We start from the raw sequence: 18098 nt of genomic DNA on the forward strand, positions 1-18098 counted from the left end.
TTGGTTGACCAAGTTCCCGGACCCGAGGCCACTAGCTTCGGAGCATTTTGACCCGATTGTGACAGTTAATAAAGGTATTTGATTTCTGTTTATGCATGTCTTGATTGTGCAATCGATGTATATATGTTCAAAACTCATCTGGAAATTTTGATATATTCTTAGATTGTTTGTTTTATTGTTTTGTCTTATGCTCACGTTTCCTTTGGGTATTTGGATTACAGTTTTCTTTAGGAGGAGGATAGGTTCCTTGTTTAACGTGTATGGATTAAATCCTAGTCCTATCTTGATTAGGATTTCACCACGTTTCCTTTAGGTATTTGGATTACAGTTTTCATTAGGAGGATAAGGTCCTTGTTGTAGTGTGTATGGATTAAATCCTAGTCCTATCCTGATTAGGATTTCACTTGTATTTAAGAAGAGGACTTGATTCAGGAAATACACTCTTTAATCAACTAAAGTTTGATTCATTCTAAACGAAAGTTTAAAATGAGCCAGGAACCAGAGCCTGAAATCCTCATAGGGGAACCACAACCTGCAACTCATATTGCTGACAAGCATAATTCACAGGTTTCTGGAGTCGATTCTACTCAAATCATGCAAGAAAAATCAGAGGCAGCCGGAGACTTTCCGACTGAGAATGACAATCAGCCGCTTTCTTGTTGCAGGTTATGCGGTAAGACTACCGATCATGGTTTTTTCGATTGCCCCGACACAGAAAAGGTCAGAAAGATGTTTGCTTATTGCAAGGTATGCAATAAGGCTGGTCATGACTTTTCCGACTGCTCAAAAGCAACTGAAGATGTGATAAACAAGCTTGCTTATTGCATGATATGCCGTAAGAACACTGATCATAACACTTTCCATTGCCCCAAAGAAAATGGATGGGTTATGTACGACGGAGTTCTTCTACCCAATGTTTGTGATCTTTGTAATGAGTTTGGTCATGTGGGTGAAGAATGCACTCTTGACTCTGACGATGATCTTGAGTTTTGATCTTGCGAGTGGGCTAGGATGATTGGTGATAATATGGGTCGCACAGGAGGATTCTCATAGTTGTTATGAAGCCCTAAAATTGTTTCTAACTTTATTTGTTGTATTACACTTTCCCGGTTTGATATTACATGGTTTTCTGCTGTAGTATTTGAATTTGTATTTTGTGTTTGGTCCCCTGAACTCTACTCTACTCTTACATGGTTTTCATACTTATTCTTTGCTAGCTTAGTCCCTCTTTGTATTGTTGTGCTAATTTCTATTCGGTCAATTCAACCCAAATCATCATTTACCTGAATAATACTACGATATAGATACCCTAAGTTTCAATATAGTCTCACTGTCTTTCTCCCTCACTCTCCTCTGTTCCAATTTCTATGAATGAATTCATACTTTGCCATTTAGTACACTTAAAGATTTCACATACTGAATGGAAATATACAACGAGACTAGACTAGACACATATTGAAACGAGCTATTAACCTTTCACCGCAGTAGCAGCCGTTCACTATCTTGAGTCCCTATCCAATATTCACAATTTGTGATCTTCATCCTCCTCATCCTCCTCGTGGATATCAAAGATGGCACGAGAACTACTACGGAGGAGATCCAACACAGTCCTCGAGGCTCGGCTAACACACACAGCCACAGGTACACGTAACCGTTTGTCCTCAACTGCCAAATCGAAGTTCACACGATACGGGAAGGTTTGGAGGATCTGCTTAACAGCAGATCCCCAACGTTAGGGTCTGGCTCATAACCACCGATAGCCGCAATGTGACTAAATATGTTGGAAGCATCATGCGGAGTCTTGCATACCAATCGGTGAAAATAGAATCCAGTCTTCTCATTCAGACGGATCTGAGCTACTCAATGAGCATATTCAACCCCTTCCATAGTGCCTGTAAAGAGTAAAAACAACCGTATTGTTCAATTTATATATAGGTCTATAAATACTATATATATATATATAAACATACAGTTCCTATTCAGAGCGAAGCTTCACTTTAAAATTAAAGTGTGAAGTTTCTTATTTGACTCACTTTTCGGTCATATTTCCACATCTTCACCGTTTAGTTTGTAGAACCTAATGCATAGATCACTTCTGCCAAGTTTCATTGAATTTGATGATCGTTTAGGTTTTCATAATCGTTATTTACACAAACAGTTCTGAATAGACAGATTTATGGTCCGTTCGTTGATTTAATCTAATTTGGTATCTTAACGATTACCAATTTGGGTGAAACTTGACAAGAGTGATCTATGCATTAGGTTCTACAAACTAAACGGTGAAGATGTGAAAATATGACCGAAAAGTGAGTCAAATAAGGAACTACAGACTTTAATTTCAAAGTGAGTCAAATAAGGTATATATATGCTGCAGCTGCATCCAATTCTTACCTAAAATATTCAAGTAGATCATCTGTAAACAGATGTTTTCCATTCTTAGAGTTGAGAATCAGAAACAAGATCTCCTCTCTTCCTTATAGGCTTCATAGTATACAGAATAGGCATCCAAGATATCAATGGTTCTCACACATTCCCATTTCCCATCAGCCACGCCCACGCAATACGCTGTATAGAAAGATACAAACACGTATGGAAAAAACTTAGAATGAACAAAACAAAGTTGCAAGTAGAATTCTATTGTAGGGTTGTCAAAACATGCTTCTTTGACATACAGGACTCTAATCTACCTTTGAAAACCCTAGCCTCTCCCAGCTGTACATTATGGACTATGGAGATGGTTACTAAAGTAAAGCTTTTGACTGCAAAGTGAATCATGTTAACAATCAGCTGGATCCTAGCTATTGTTGCCATTATGCATATTCAAGCAGAGATTTTAATCTGAAATCTCACTATCCACAATTCTGTGTAGTATCTTACATCCAATAGCAATAAGTGGAGCACTCGAGCTATTATGGGCATCATGTAGTGATGCATGTAATACTTGACACCAGATATCAGACACAAAATGGAAAACAACACGATACAGAGCAGATCAAATGGAAAACAATCAAAATTACTTAGATCTTAGTTGTGCTCGTTTATTTACCTCTGTTTATACCGATCCCATTAAAATCTTCAACTGCAATTTGGAATAAACCCAGCATTAGAATATAGAGAAAATAGCAGTTAATTGAGATTTAAAGAAACCAAGACTGAGAAAAGCACAAATGAGGAGGCTTACTTTTAATATCAATGAGTGGTGTCTCCCATGGTGCACAACCCCATGATCAAAAACTCAAAACAAATGCAAGGGCTTGAAACTTGAGAGGAAATGCCGCTCTGATCTGTGGCAGCTTGGTTTTGTCACTGAGATGAAATGTGTTTATTTATAGTACCCCTTCTAGCTAGGGTTAGGACCTCCCTGAGCATAAACTACACCGTTGGATATTGGTCAAGTTTCAACGGCTGGATATTGGTCATGTAATACTTAAACAATCATTTTTTCGCCCATACATGTCAACATTGAACTTAACTTCAAACAAGAGGAATCAGGCAAATGACTGCTGAAACCTATGATGATTGATGAAAAGGGCATTCCGATTAGAACTCAGGGAAAAAGAATTGTTCTACTCTAATGAAAAAAAATCTAGAAGGATGACTTTCAATCATATTAGAAGATTAATGAATTTTAATCCACACCATTTTATTAGCTAGTAAATAGCAATACCAGAAGCAAGTACTTTGTCTCTTACATACTAAAACTAAGACACTAAGAACATTGACGAGTCAAACAACATTGAGAACTTGGCTTCAATAGGAAAAATTATATACCCTCCCACTTTAGTACTTTGTGCCCGCATTGCAGACCCCCGCTACTAATTAAACACCCAAATTGACAACAAGTTGAAAGAGATATTATCACTTGTAACAAAGAAAGAGCTTTTACCTAATTAATGGGGAGCTTTTGACAAAACAAGGAAAAAAACGAACTAAGAATGCATTTGTCTGCACTCAAACTATCTTTGATATACGAAATCAAGATTAATTGCAAGCAAAGCCCATGTTTAATTGCATAACGAGATCTCTTAAAGATAAAGACAGACAAGAAACCAAGATCTCTTAAACAGAGTTATAGAGGGAGCATGTAGCTCTTTCGATCTATAAAATTAGACGAAAACTTATTGTGCCTTCTTCAGAATTTGATAAGATGGGCTGGGTAAGATGAATAGAGATGGATGTTTACCTTGAGGAGAAGAAGAGAATCAGCCGGAAAAGGGATTTGGGGCTGCTGAGTCGAGGCGCTGCGACGGCGAGAGAGGCGAGGTGAGGTGAGTCTGTTTGAGCTTAAAATCAACGAGAGGCGAGAGAGGCAAGGTGAGGTGAGAGAGCAGAGAGGCGAGAGAGGCATGAGAGGCGAGAGAGTGGAGAGACTGAAGTGAACTGTAAGGATTAGGGTTAGAAACAACGATGGAGATTCATCTTAACTTAAAATCAACGGCTGTGATTAGTAGTTGTTTATTTTTTATTATATATATATATTTTTATATAAATCGGTTAGTACACGGTATATCGTATTTTAGGTAAAACTTGTATCACATACCAACCGAATACTCAAAGCTGGTACGGTACTACTGTACCAAAAACTCGGTTACCAACTATATCGGTTACCAACTTATTTGGTACATGGTTGGTTGGTTTTGCCAAGATCCAAATTGCCACCCTTAATTTCGATCCCTCGTTCAACATTAAGCTGGAAGTGCACATAGCCCCAAGGAATTCAAAAATAGGAGTTATTTAAGCTACATATGTTTCTAGATATATGTAATTTAAAGAGGAAATTTTACTAATAGTACCCCATATAACATTCATTCATCACTATGGTATATGACATTTCAAAACTATAACATTGGTACCCCAACATGTAAAGCTCACATAGATTTGATACCTTTCATCTCTAACAATGTCAAGTCAACTGCTACAAAAATTATTTCATAAGCAATTATTTTTCTCGGTCTTTTTCCTCTCTCCCTCTCCCTCCGCCGCACACAGCCACACCTGAGCACATGTTATCATCTATATCTCTTTAATCAGACACAAATTGCTGCAAACTGAACCTTCCTCTTCTTGTTTTTTATTGTTTTCTTCTTGTACTTGCATTAGTTCTCCAATAATTAAAACTTACTCAAAGTCCAGAATCCATATTCCAACTAGCCACAAAACTTTATTGTTTCTCCAGTAAACAATTCCTAATTTTCCGATCTCCATTCCAAGTTTCCGACCCAACCCGATGGAGAACTCAACCTAAGAATGCCCTCTGTTAGAACTCATTGACTCTGTCAGAGATTGATGTTTAGGTTGGTAATTAAGAAATGTAGTTACAGAAGATGTAGTTACAGAAGAAGCACAAGTAGCAAAATCTATGAATGCAAATATTGAAATAAGTTCATGCCACCCATTTTAATGGGGCATGTGGTTCACTAGGATACAAAAGAAAGACATACTCTGGGTCTCTGGCTATCGAATCTCGTCAGACCGCCGCAATATCCAGTACTCTTAGAAGAGTGGCAGCAAAACGACATTCTTCGTTAAAGAAAATTGTATCAACCAATGAGACAAAAATACCTTTTTAAAATTAGAGAGTTAACGCCGTCATTAACAGCAAATACTAAAAGTGATTTATGTTCGATTGTTTGAGTACCAATATGATAATTTTTAAATATAGTGTATTGAACCGATGAATGACCTTTATTTGAGGTATGGTTTGTAAAATTTCCTCTAATTTAAACTAAATAGTAAGATAGTTAAAGTTTAAAAATTCACTCTAAACCAAGGTTACAATAACCAAGTGACCCAAGTTATATGAAAGTGATAAACCCAGCTGATCCAGGACAATACAAAACATTCAATTGGACATCAGAATAAACTAAATATTATTATCAGCAGAGTCCTTCAAGCGGTGGTGTGATCCAAAATGGCATATAGTCCGATTCGCAATGATTCAGAGAGTAAAGTCGCGTGGTGGTTTTGTTCTCTAAACTGAAGATACCCATCTCCCATGTTGAGCCACTATTATAATTGTAGTAGATAGAATTAGGCTGGCATCCACGAAAATTCGAAGCCAAAACAGACATCGAATGACTCTCACATACAAACAGAGCTTCATCTCCAATGCTATTCACCTCATGTAGTTGTGCGTCAACACCACGTATGGATTCAGAATTTTCTTTCTCTACCACTAGGGAAACTTTGAAGCTTGTAGCAGACACTTCCTTACGGAGAGAGACTCTTTCAACAAGCAATAGGTTTCCGTTGGTTGATTCAACAATATATGTACCACTTTTAGGACTGATTTGAGGTTGTGTGTTCACTCTTTCTAAAAAACTTTGTAAAAAATATCTATCAGCATTGAATCTCACCAGAGTATTTCCCCAGCTATTGACTAGGTAGCCATAGTTTCTATAAAATATAGCATGAAAATACGTGGGATAACCTTTATTACTAGGCCACAGTTTGATCCAATGATCTCGTTGTCTTGCAATGTAAGCTGCTCTGTGACTATGACAGAAAATTGCTAAGACCGCATAAGTGTCCGGATGTAAAGTGGGATCGGCAGACAATATAACCTTTGGGAGAGATTTGGTTTCGTTATATTCGTCAGTCAAGTCATGAAGGGCTAGAGGAGGAAGATGAATGACATTCCGTCGGCGGTTCCGGTATGCAGAGAACTTTCTAAGAGTTATGTTGGTCAGAGATTCGTCTATGGAGGCGAACCAACCATAGCCAAAGCCACAGTACTTTTCATCTGGAGGCACTGGTAACCTAATGTTGTTATACATTATTCTTTCAGAAACGCTGTACAATAATGCTCCTTGGGATTGTGCAGCACTGCTAGGAGGGATGATGAGCATGGGAAGTACTTGCTTACAACGCCAACGCTGAGTTGTATGATTGTAATCTTTTGCAATTGAACTCCATCGTTCACACACGGTAGCGAAACGAACATGATCAAGAGGTTCCAAGAGCTTTTCCAACACAGAGAACGCAACTTCTATAAGAACATCTTTCCATTTAGAACCATCAGAGCATGCAGAATCACATCCGCCATGAGTCTTGTTTCGCAACATCATCAAATCACCTTAAAGAATAAATGGAAAGGATTTGTAATTGCAGGATGTCATGAGCTCTTCATGTCGTCCCTTTAAATATAAGTACTTAGATCAGGAGTTCAGGACGCACTTTCTCCTAGTCGCTTAATTAGTAGTTCTTTCTTGTTCCTACTTCCTAGTTGCATTATGAATCCTGATCCTCTTAGGATTTTCAGACACCATCATTGAATTGGTTACGCGCGACGATGAAATAGACTACATGCCTACTGCCCAAGCATTTTGATTGGTCGTCATGCTGGGGGTAATTATGACTTTATGCCTCAGTATGGTAGTGTTATAGCTCCAAATTCTCATCTTTCCTACCCACAAATCCCAACCTCTCCCTCTCCAAAACCCACATCTTCTTTCGAAGCTTCGCCACAATGGCCGCCGCCGACGAGTTCGTCAAGGGCACCGTCCACCCAAACGGCGTCGCTTTGATCACTCTCGATCGCCCCAAAGTTCTCAACGCCTTGAACATAGGTAACAAATTGTTACTTTCTTACTTCATTTGGTAAAAAAAATTGTGTTCAATTTTAACTGAAATGTGTTTCAATTTGCAGATATGGATTTGAAGTACAAGAGCTATCTGGATCAGTGGGAATCCGACCCGAATGTGAAGTGTGTTTTGGTGGATAGCAGCTCGGCTCGTGCCTTCAGCGCTGGTAACATTGATTGATTAGTTACTTTGTTACTGCTGTAAATTTTTTGGTGTTGATTTTAGTAGGTGTGGGAGTTTTTGTTAGAAATGTTTATGTAGCTTTTAGAGAGTTACGAAAACCGCGGTAAATGCAGGAATGGTCCGGATATTAACGGGGGTTGTTGCGGAAATTCAAAAGGACAAGAACACTCCTCTTGTGCTCAAGGTTTTTACATTACTGCTTGCTTTTTGAGCTAGAATATTTTCGTTTTTCCTTGTGTTTGGTGATTGCTTGATAGGGTGTTGGTTTTAGTCGTTACATGCTGTTTCGTTTTGTATTGTTTATTGTTTTCTGTTGTTTCTATCTGAATTGAGCTGTTTTAACTGAAAGTACAGAAAAGTTATATCTACCATTTGATTGAGGTTTACAAAGTATGTTTCGTTGCTTCATAATCAGTTCTTTGTTATATAGAATATTAAGATTAAGAGTTGTATATGTTTTAGGTGCTTAAAGTAGGTCTCGCCGTCTCGGGACACATTTTGTGCCATCTCAAAACTTAGGTTCAGTAAAGGAGGCCCTTTTGTCAACTAACTCGTATGTTTCTTAATCCTCTTCATACAGTCTCTTTTCAATACCTTCGATGCATAGCATATGACTCTTTCAAATGTGCTTGTTTAGATAAAAAATAACTCCATTATTGATGCAGTGGCCAGGATCCACATGAGGACATCAAAACAATTTTGGTGAAGTTCAGCAGTGACCCTGATTCTGAATCCCAACTAAAGCAGCTTTTACCTCAAAGCACCTCATCATTTGGTGCAAATAAGTCAGTTATTGAGACAATTGAAGAACTTAAAAAGCATCAATCAAGATCAGATGCTACCGGTAAGTTCATGAATGCCACTCACTCATTTATCAATAATGAAACTTCTGCTATTAGAGAGATTGAATCTACCTTAAAAGTATTGGGCTTCACCCTCATATTCCTTTCAAACATATTCTTGCTGATTCATTGTTTCTGTCACAGTGGTGGAGTGGGCTAATGAAGCTCTTCAAGGTATTAAAAAGGGTGCTCCTTTTCCTTTTCCACTTTTCTTGACACAGAAGTATTTCTCCAAAGTTGCATCTGCCCTTTGGGAAGAATGACAATCAATTGTCCACAGTGAGTCTAGTTTAGACACTTTCCATTCTATATCATATGGGCTTTGATAGCTCACTTTTTGTGGGAGTAACATAAATCACAACATGCATAATGATTCTGAACTTGGCCAAATCCAGCTGACTGGCGTCATGAAAACTGAATACCGCATTGCCTTAAGATCATCCTTGCGCAATGACTTTGCTGAAGGTCCGCGTGCAGTGTTGGTGGACAAGGATCAGGATTGTGAATAGATTCCCTTTTGTTATGGCCAAAGAATGTAGATTGTTAGAACTTAGAACTAGTTTATTGAATCTATATTGTTGGCCATGCAGAATCTGAAGTGGAACCCATCACGTTAGGAGGAAGTTAATGAGAGCGAAGTGGAAGCTCTGTTCGAACCATTGAGCCCAAATGTGGAGGAGTTGAGTGTGTGTGGCATTTGAAAATGTACTATCTTGCTTCAGCAGTAAACATTAGACTGGTTCTGCATGCCATTGGAATATATTGAATCATGAGGCAAATAAGTTAAATATACAAGATAGACTGGCATTTCACTTTGTTGCCTTGAATGCTTTTGAGCCGTGTGTGTTCTTCATGTAATTTGCCGATGAAAATGAAATATTGTCCTTAAAAGTGTTGTTGCGTACACAAGTTTTCAGCACAATGGTGAAGTGCTGATATGGCTTGCGGAATTCTCATTAGAGTAGCATGTTCAACATTGTGCTGCAAGAATGTGCAAGTCTAATGATACTGGTGTTTCTTTGTCATTTAAATAAGGTATGTTTGCAAACGAGGAATTCTACCATTCATTTATGTGTACTTGAAGACACTGTAGCCACTAATTCTGGGTACTTGGCATCTTAGTTAACGTTCTTACTTGCAATCTCACATCCATCTATATGGGAATCAATTCAGGGACACCATGGAGTCTAGAGACAAATAATCAGGAGACATATTGAGAGAGACTTCTGTACTTAGCCTATGTCAAATTCTTCTCCTAGTATCAAATTCTTAGTGTCGTTGCTGATTAATCGAAGGTGAATCATGTTCCACAAGTTGACATGTTCTCAATGTCTAAAGGACCTTTCAATAGACAGTACTATTCAACAGAATATGGTAAAGCAAAGACACAAGCATGAAATAATTCACAAGAAGCAAAGACAAATTTTTTGGCCATTCTCCATATTCCAAAGCTTGTGAGCAGCAAGCTTTGGATGCAGTTAAGAAACTTTACTTTGCGACCACAAGAGTTTGCGTAAACGATTAAGATAGATGGTAATCTATTCTGTTAAAACATTACATACCCATACTAGATAGGACTACCTATCGTATATAGAGGAAGTTCAAAAGTTCAGTCGGTCCATGGGGAAAATGAAATTGCAGATCAATGAAACAGATTCTCGCACTTCACAGCTACAAAAAACAGTCTTGAAAGTCATGTGTCCCTATTTCTGACCTGCACACAGTCATGTGTCCAAATTTATTCTCACAGCACATATTAGCAATCCTGAGTTTGAAACAATATTAACATCAAGTTCCTAACAAAACACCAGAAAGACATGAACAACAAACTTGTGGCACAGAAAAAATATAATACTTCACGCACAAAGCAATCAGCATACACAACATAAAACTTTGTGGCTGAGCTAAAATCCAATGGTCATAGATCATATAAACGAGCTCAATTTCATGAACAATTTCACCAATCAGTAAACATCTAAAACCTCAAAGCTCAACGGCACTACCTAAAAACCTAGCAAATCAGAACCCTTACTTTCAAAACCCTAAAATCCAATGGTCATAGATCATATAAAATTAGCAGCATATGCATTAAAATTAGAAGCTATCAGCAAAGGTAAGTTCCAGAAATAATCATCTTACTTATTCATTGCCTCAGTAAGAAACTGCATCTTCCCATCGAAGCAAGACGAGGATCTCTTCATAAGAGTGAACAGAGCTAAGGTCCCCTCCAGACATCCCTAGATGTTTAACCTCTTTGCTCACCATGTCAAGTGAAACTATCTGGCCATCCTTAAGTAACAATATCACTTCACCACTCTTCCTAAAACACAATTCCCTGGCTACATTAGGTATTAGACCATGTAGACCGAGAACCATCAACTTTGTCCATGATTGCTTCTCACTGTACTTCTCCAGTACCCAATATTCAAGAACAGACTCAATCCAAACATCATTCGTCACAAACAGAGCAATAGAAACAGACAACCCACAGTCTTAGTGACTCCTCCAATTTGAAGCCCTTAGGTAACTCTGTCCAAATGATTCAGTAGCCATATCAAATGTCAAAATGAAATAGACAATCCATACTATCCCGTCTATCAAATTCCGATAATATGCCCACCAGTGAAGTGCCTTATGGACCAAAATCTGAACAGGGGAGTGATCTTGAACAACACATTGAAGAGGAGGACTGACTAGGTGTTGTTCAAGATGACTCTGCTGTTCAGATTTTGGTCCATGGGCACTTCACTGGTGGGCATATTATCAGAATTTGATAGACGGGATAGTATTGATGGACTATTTCATTTTGACATTTGATGTGGCTACTGAATCATTTGGACAGATAATGTTGGCCAAGAGCTTCAAATTGGAGGAGACACTAGACTGTAGGTTATCATAATACAGAGAGCAAGAGTTTTCTACTTCGACCTCACGGACAACATCACTATGAACGTTGTGGACGAGAAAGAGGTGGGTGTCGGATTTGAGAGGGTGGGTGAGGTCGGTGCGGATAAAGTCTGGGTCTTTGATGATGGAGTCCCAAGATTTAGAGACAGCGGTGAATCTGACGAGGGATTTGATGGGTAGTGAGGATAGGACTTTGGGTATGAGATCTACAGGGAGGGATTTGAAACCGATATGTGATGACATCAGAAATGGACAAACCAAGCATAGAGGTGGATGCAGAGGTCAAGAGAGACTTGCCTTCATAGCAATCGTCCGACATTCTGAAAGATCTTGAGAGCGCCGTTGCCGCCTTAAACCCTAGTAAACACCAGGCTCTCTACTCTCCGCTGAAGGTGAAGAAAGAAATCAAAGAATATAGAAGAGAATGAACCTTACACAAGCACAGACAGAAAGGGCTTTAATTATGAGTTGTGTTCTTTATCACTGATTCAGTGATTTGGGCTAATGGACAAGCCCAGGTTTACCTTTGTTCTAATTTGGGCCTTACGCATGTGGCCCTCGGTTTGTGATGACTTAGAGCATATCCAACGGTTCTTAATTTTCTTAAAATTCTCAATTTTAAAGAATATAGATATAGAGCTATTTTTAGGTCAAACAGTTTCTCATCCTATTTCCCAAAATGGGGATAAAGAAGAAAAAGAAGCTTTCATTCCCCAAATTTGCAGCAAAGTCTTCCTTCCCTAAAATTAAATTCTTCACGTGCTCCAATGAATTTAAAACAATAATAAAATAATTTACTGGGTAGTTTATTGTTATAATGAAATATATAATGTTTTTTTGTTATAATTAATGATGATATATTATATTTTATTGTTGTATTAAATGCTAAAATCTCCAAAATGGAGAAGCTGCTGGATTTTGATCATAATTTTTTTGGAGATTTTAGCTTTTGCTTCCCCATTTTAAAGAAATTTTGGGAAAGCTGTTGGAGATGCTTTTACAGCGACCTAATGGATATCTATTTCTTGGTCTGGTCGGTTTTGTACAGAAAGGGCTAATTAACCAACTAAACAGACTAATTAAGAGCTAACAGAATCATTAATTCTATTGTGAGAGTTTCCAATGAGGACCTTATAATGAGGACCAAGTGAGAACTTTCAAATGAATGGTTGGATAATATGCATATGGGAATTAGAAAATATCAATTAAAAGTCAAAACTTTGATCCAACGTACTGTTCATTTGAAAGTCCTCACTTGGTCCTCATTATAAGGTCCTCATTGGAAGCTCTCCCTAATTATAATACCTCTTTTGAAAGTCACTGATCTTGTCACTGTCAGGGTTACAATTTTTTTTTTTTGAACAGATCAGGGTTACATATATATTTGAATGAGAGAAATTATTTGTTGTGGCCTAGTAGCATTTTGATCTATACCGGTTGAAATGTTGCGACAACCATTGCGAATACACCAATAACAAAGCGAACTAACAAAGCTCTGTAAACAAACCAATTGTTGTCACATTTTTGTGTGAGATGATATTGGAGAGGAGAGATCTCACATTGGAAAATTGATAAAAAAAATATAACTCATAAATGAGTGGGTAATTTCTAATTGTACCGATGCCTTTTGTGATTAAAACCCAACACGTTAAAAGGTGGTTAAGTTGGGACAATATCAGTACAAGGATGATCTACGGGCCACATTGTCGTTGTTTGACATGGTATCAGAGCGGGTCCCTCTCCAGTTGCGTCTCTAATGAGCCTGGGTTGGTTCTTTCAAGGGTCATGGCCCTAGTTTGGTTCTTTCAAGTCTGGGGTTCTTTCAGTTATTATTGGGAGTTTGAGGTTCTTTCGGTTATCATGGGGCCCGGTTCAGTTTGTTAATCAGTTTCACGTGTAGACTTAAAAGTTAGGTTGCACATGAAGGAAAGTGTTGGAGAGGAGAGATCCCACATTGGAAAAGTGACAAAGAAAATATAACTCATAAGTGGGTGGGTCATTCTTAATTGTACCGAGACGTTTTGTGATTAAAACCCAACACCTTAAAGGTGTTTAAGTTGAGACAATATCGGTACAAAGATGATCTACGGGCCATGTTTGTCGCTGTTTGACAATATAAGCTTCAAAATGTAACACAAGAACCATAGTTTGCAAAAAAAAAAAAAAAGAAAAAAAAAGGACATTATGTACATCATTATTATCCCCACTAAGCATATATATGCTGCTATTGCAATTAGCATTGAATGAATTTGGCTGCAGCGATAATCAAATTTGCCCGAAAATACAAGTCATAGATAATGATATAGTAGCTACATTACATTTGTTTCATTGTCTCAAAACCTGTAAGTAAATTGTGCGGATAAATCGTCTCCTTGAATCCTTGATACCTCTCAATCATATACAATCTCACCTACTTCGTAAGGAAGTACATACTACATACTACTCATCATGAAACTTATTGTAGGACTGAGTTGGTGGTTGGAAGAAATTCTTACCATCTCTCTGATTTCGAAGACTGACAGCAATCGCTCACCCATGTAATGAAACTAATTATGCTTGTTAATTAGTTGAATCAGAAGAAATACCCTAGAAAAAAAATCAGCACTTGAACTTGTTAAATCATAATTCAATAAATGCTAGTGTCTGGCATAACATCTATATTTTTTTTGGTACTGAAATCTATTCTTAGATTGAGAGTACATGGAATCAGGAGGCGTTGAATTTTTTGTTTTATTGTTTTGTCTTATGTTCACGTTTCCTTTGGGTATTTGGATTACAGTTTTCATTAGGAGAATGATAGTTTCCTAGTTTAAGCGTGTATGGATTAAATCCTAGTTCTACCCTGATTAGGATTTCCAACTTGTAGGGGGGTTTCTGAAAAACTATATAATGGCTCGAGACCTCCTAGACTCAGATGAAGAGGACTTGATTCAGGAAACACACTCTTGCCTCTTGGAATCAACAAAAGAAATTACTATCTTTGATTCATTCTAAGGTTTCTAAACCAAAGCTTAAAATGAGCCAGGAACCAGAAACTGAAATCCTCAAAGAGGAACCACAACCTGCTGGACACTCTTTGATTCATATATCTGACAAGGATTCACATGTTGCTGGAGACGATTCTACTCAAGTCATCCAAGAAAAATCACAGGTTCCTGGAGAAGATTCTACTCAGATCATCCAAGAAAAACCACAGGTTCCTGGAGACTGTGCCACTCCAATCATCCAAGAAATACCAGAGGACGTTGTTGGGGACTTTCCCTCTGAAAATGACACAAAGATGCTTGTTTATTGCTTTAGATGCAAGAAGGATACCGATCATATTCCTGCGAGGTGCCCCAGCCGTCCAAAATATCCTAATTATTGCATGGTGTGCAATAAGAAGAGTGATCATGTAACTTCTGATTGCCCCTACGCAACTGAAGATCTCCTGAAGAAGCTTGCTTATTGCATGTTATGCGATAAGAACACTGATCATGACACTTTCAGTTGCCCTGACAAAGAAACTGGATTTGTATGGTACAATGGAGCTTATCTACCCAACGTTTGTGATCTTTGTAATAAGCTAGGTCACTTGGGTGAAGAATGCCGTCTTTTTGACAATGATCTTGAGTGTGATCTTCCGAGTGATGAGGATGACTGGTAATAATATGGGTCGCACAGGAGGATTCTCAAAGCTGCTTTGCTTGTAAAGTTGTAATTTCATTTCTTGTATTAGACTTAGCCAGTTTGATGTAATATATCAGATTTCTGAATAATGAATTTTTGAATGTTGTCTTCATTTGTTAAAATATCCAAACCCTTCTTTGATCTTCTGTTACTGTATGATCTGCCAAACCTTTGAGCTAGCTTTTCGTGATCGACTAAATAAATCTTTGATGATTCCATCGTACATGATTGAGTTGCGAAAACTTCTTCCATAATAAAAGCGAAGGTATACATCTCAAGAGGCTAGGAATAGATTTTTTATTCAGATTTTTGCTCTATGGTTTTGTTGTATAGAGGTTTTCGTTTCTTCTGTGTCTCAGTTGGGGTTCTAACATCGGTTGCCAAACCTGCAGCTTCCAACAATCTGATGAAGTACCATGTCAGATCAATCTCCCACCATTCGAGGCCTTGTCGAGCTGAGTAATCAAAGGCGTGGTGATTATTGTGCCACCCTTCTCCAAGTGTAGGCAATGCCAACAACCTAATTACACAAATCAGATTACAATTTTCTCATGCAATTACACAAAATTCTAGCTATTTCACTGGGGATCTTTGCATATATACCAGTTGTTTCTAGACAAATCACCGGTGTCCCATACTCGCTTACCCCATATGTGACCAACCGAATTTACAGAAAAAGTCACATGTAAACCAACTACTGTCCTCACACCCTGCAAAGAAAACCAATCGATCCGAAAATTTTATTCATCAAAGAAAATTAAAAAAGGGTAGATCGAATAGTAGAAAGAAGCACTGCAATGCTAGAAAATTATCATCCCTTAAATTCCATGAGAGAAATAGTATTACCGTTCCCCAAACCAAATAGGGTAGTCCTCCTAAAGCATACAACAGAACTCCAAAACCAACTGGGTGAAGAACGTAAGTACGATGGATGAATCTATAATACGGCTGCCTTTTCAAATCATCAGCATTCTTTAGTCTTTTTTCATACTGCACAGTGTCATTTTGTTACTTTGCAAACCATAAAATGAGAGAAAGAGAGAGTCTGTGTGTGTTGTGTACATACTCTTTCAAACCTCAAACGGTGATTGAAGATCCAACCAATATGACTAAACCACAGTCCCTTAATGGGGCTATGAGGGTCTTTATCTGTATCTGTATATTGGTGGTGGTACCTGTGTGTGCTAACCCATTCCACCGGACTTCCCTGCAAACAAGATCAAGCTAGGTTTGTAAAAAGCATACATAAATACTCCGCAGGACTTGATTAGTAACCATCTAGTTAACGTTGAACGTGCGCACCTGAAGTGTGAGAACACCGCAATAGGCGAAAAAGTATTCAAGCTCTTTTCGAAGCTTTAAGCTCCGGTGAGCAAGATTCCTATGGTAACCTAAAGTAATACCTAGACTTGTAAGAAAATAGAGCACCACGAACAGCCAAAATGCATCCCATGTGAACTGAGATGGTGCTAAAAGAGCAAGGCAGTGGATAGATATAACAATGATCGAAGTTACTATATCAACCAAGTTCCAATCCCTCCCAAGAAATTCTACCAGCGGTGTCACTCTCCAATCTACCATTGATAGACTATTAAGAGTGAAATAAGCAGTTGGCAAACAAAACCCACCAAATTGATAGTGAAATTAAGATTACAGCTTACAGCCGTTGTTGCTACAGTAATGAGTCCTTAAAATACTAGTCCTCAGTCGATAAACTAACTAGTTGATATTTAAACTAAACTCTATATGATAGAGTTAAACATGCAGTTATCATAACTTACTCTTATCAAGCCTAAAATTAGAGATTTTGACGTGAGAAACTATTTTCTGTTTGCTTAGAGCAAGTCCACTGCCCCCTTTTATGCTTGGTCTCCAACTGCATGGATTTTGATGACACCACAATATTCCTTTTCATTTATCAAATATGACATTTAATTTTCTCAAATATCTTAACCAAACATTGTAATACTGTACACACTCATTGAGGTAACAAACTAAAAACTAAATAACACCCACTTGAGGTGCAAACAGTTTTAACAACAAAACCAACTACAACAAAACCAACTTGAGATGGTATATATATATATACCCCAAGTCTTTTCAATTTATATCGGAAAAAGTTCACAACATTGTTACTTGACATACGATTCGCAAGTGATTCAATATGTATATATACTTGATCGAACTTTACAACATTGTTAGACATGCCATTTATATGTGACTTACAGCAACTATGCGATTTTTTTGTTCATTCAAAGTAAGCTGTATTCATATGGATCCATTTATTTTTTGATAATAAAAAACAACCACAAGATCGCTAGTCTCACTGTTTCACCCTCATTTCGATCTCTTTTTTAGTTCTTAAATCTAGAAATGAGTTCATATATACTTTCTTATCGAGTACTCTCGAAGATTTCATACCGAATGAAAATTCGGGACGATATCAGACACATATTGTAAGTTTGTAACCAGTTATGTTACCTTCAAAAACACAAACTCTAGCCTCAAGCCTCTATCATCAAACTAACCTGTTTCTCATCAGACGTCTCAAATTACCCTGCTTCTTTATAGGACGACCTTAAGCTCTTCACCGCAGTTGCAGGATGCTCATTTTTAACCACACCGTTACACAAGTTGTAGTATATGAAATATCATTTGATAATATAAGGAAATAAGGAATACAAAAGGAAGGAAACGAACATTTCAATTTTGACATAATTGACACGAAATAACACCAAGAAAAGGAATTTATTGATAATTTCTTGTTGACATATTGGTTAATGAATTTGAGCTAGCTAGAAATCAGCCACCTTTAATGAATTTGAGCTACAAATCAACCACCATTAAGATAAATAATGAAGTTTAATAAGATATATAGTTTAGGAATTCAAGGGGGGGTGGGGGGGGGGTAAT

General features: G+C 37.7%; 1 protein-coding gene, 1 non-coding gene and 1 pseudogene across 2 annotated transcripts; 1 reads left to right on the forward strand and 2 right to left on the reverse strand.

Moving 5' to 3' along the window:
* Nucleotides 1–1358: 1358 nt before the first annotated feature.
* LOC101295073 lies at nucleotides 1359–4339 on the reverse strand. Its single transcript, XR_183672.1, has 5 exons — nucleotides 4184–4339; nucleotides 3182–3510; nucleotides 3047–3079; nucleotides 2392–2565; nucleotides 1359–1892 (listed from the first exon to the last, which is right to left on the reverse strand). It is a non-coding gene; the product is annotated as an uncharacterized LOC101295073 (transcript).
* Nucleotides 4340–6626: 2287 nt separating this feature from the next.
* On the forward strand, nucleotides 6627–11696 carry LOC101307731 (annotated as a pseudogene).
* Nucleotides 11697–15482: 3786 nt separating this feature from the next.
* Nucleotides 15483–16766, reverse strand: LOC101308027 (palmitoyl-monogalactosyldiacylglycerol delta-7 desaturase, chloroplastic-like). Its single transcript, XM_004288788.1, has 5 exons — nucleotides 16488–16766; nucleotides 16252–16392; nucleotides 16032–16175; nucleotides 15789–15895; nucleotides 15483–15705 (listed from the first exon to the last, which is right to left on the reverse strand). Exons 1-5 carry the CDS (start codon nucleotides 16764–16766, stop codon nucleotides 15483–15485), a joined length of 894 nt encoding a protein of 297 aa, XP_004288836.1.
* Between the last annotated feature and the right edge of the window lie 1332 nt (nucleotides 16767–18098).

Source organism: Fragaria vesca, linkage group LG1, assembly GCF_000184155.1.
Source record: "Fragaria vesca subsp. vesca linkage group LG1, FraVesHawaii_1.0, whole genome shotgun sequence".
In the NCBI taxonomy this organism is placed as follows: Eukaryota; Viridiplantae; Streptophyta; class Magnoliopsida; order Rosales; family Rosaceae; genus Fragaria; species Fragaria vesca.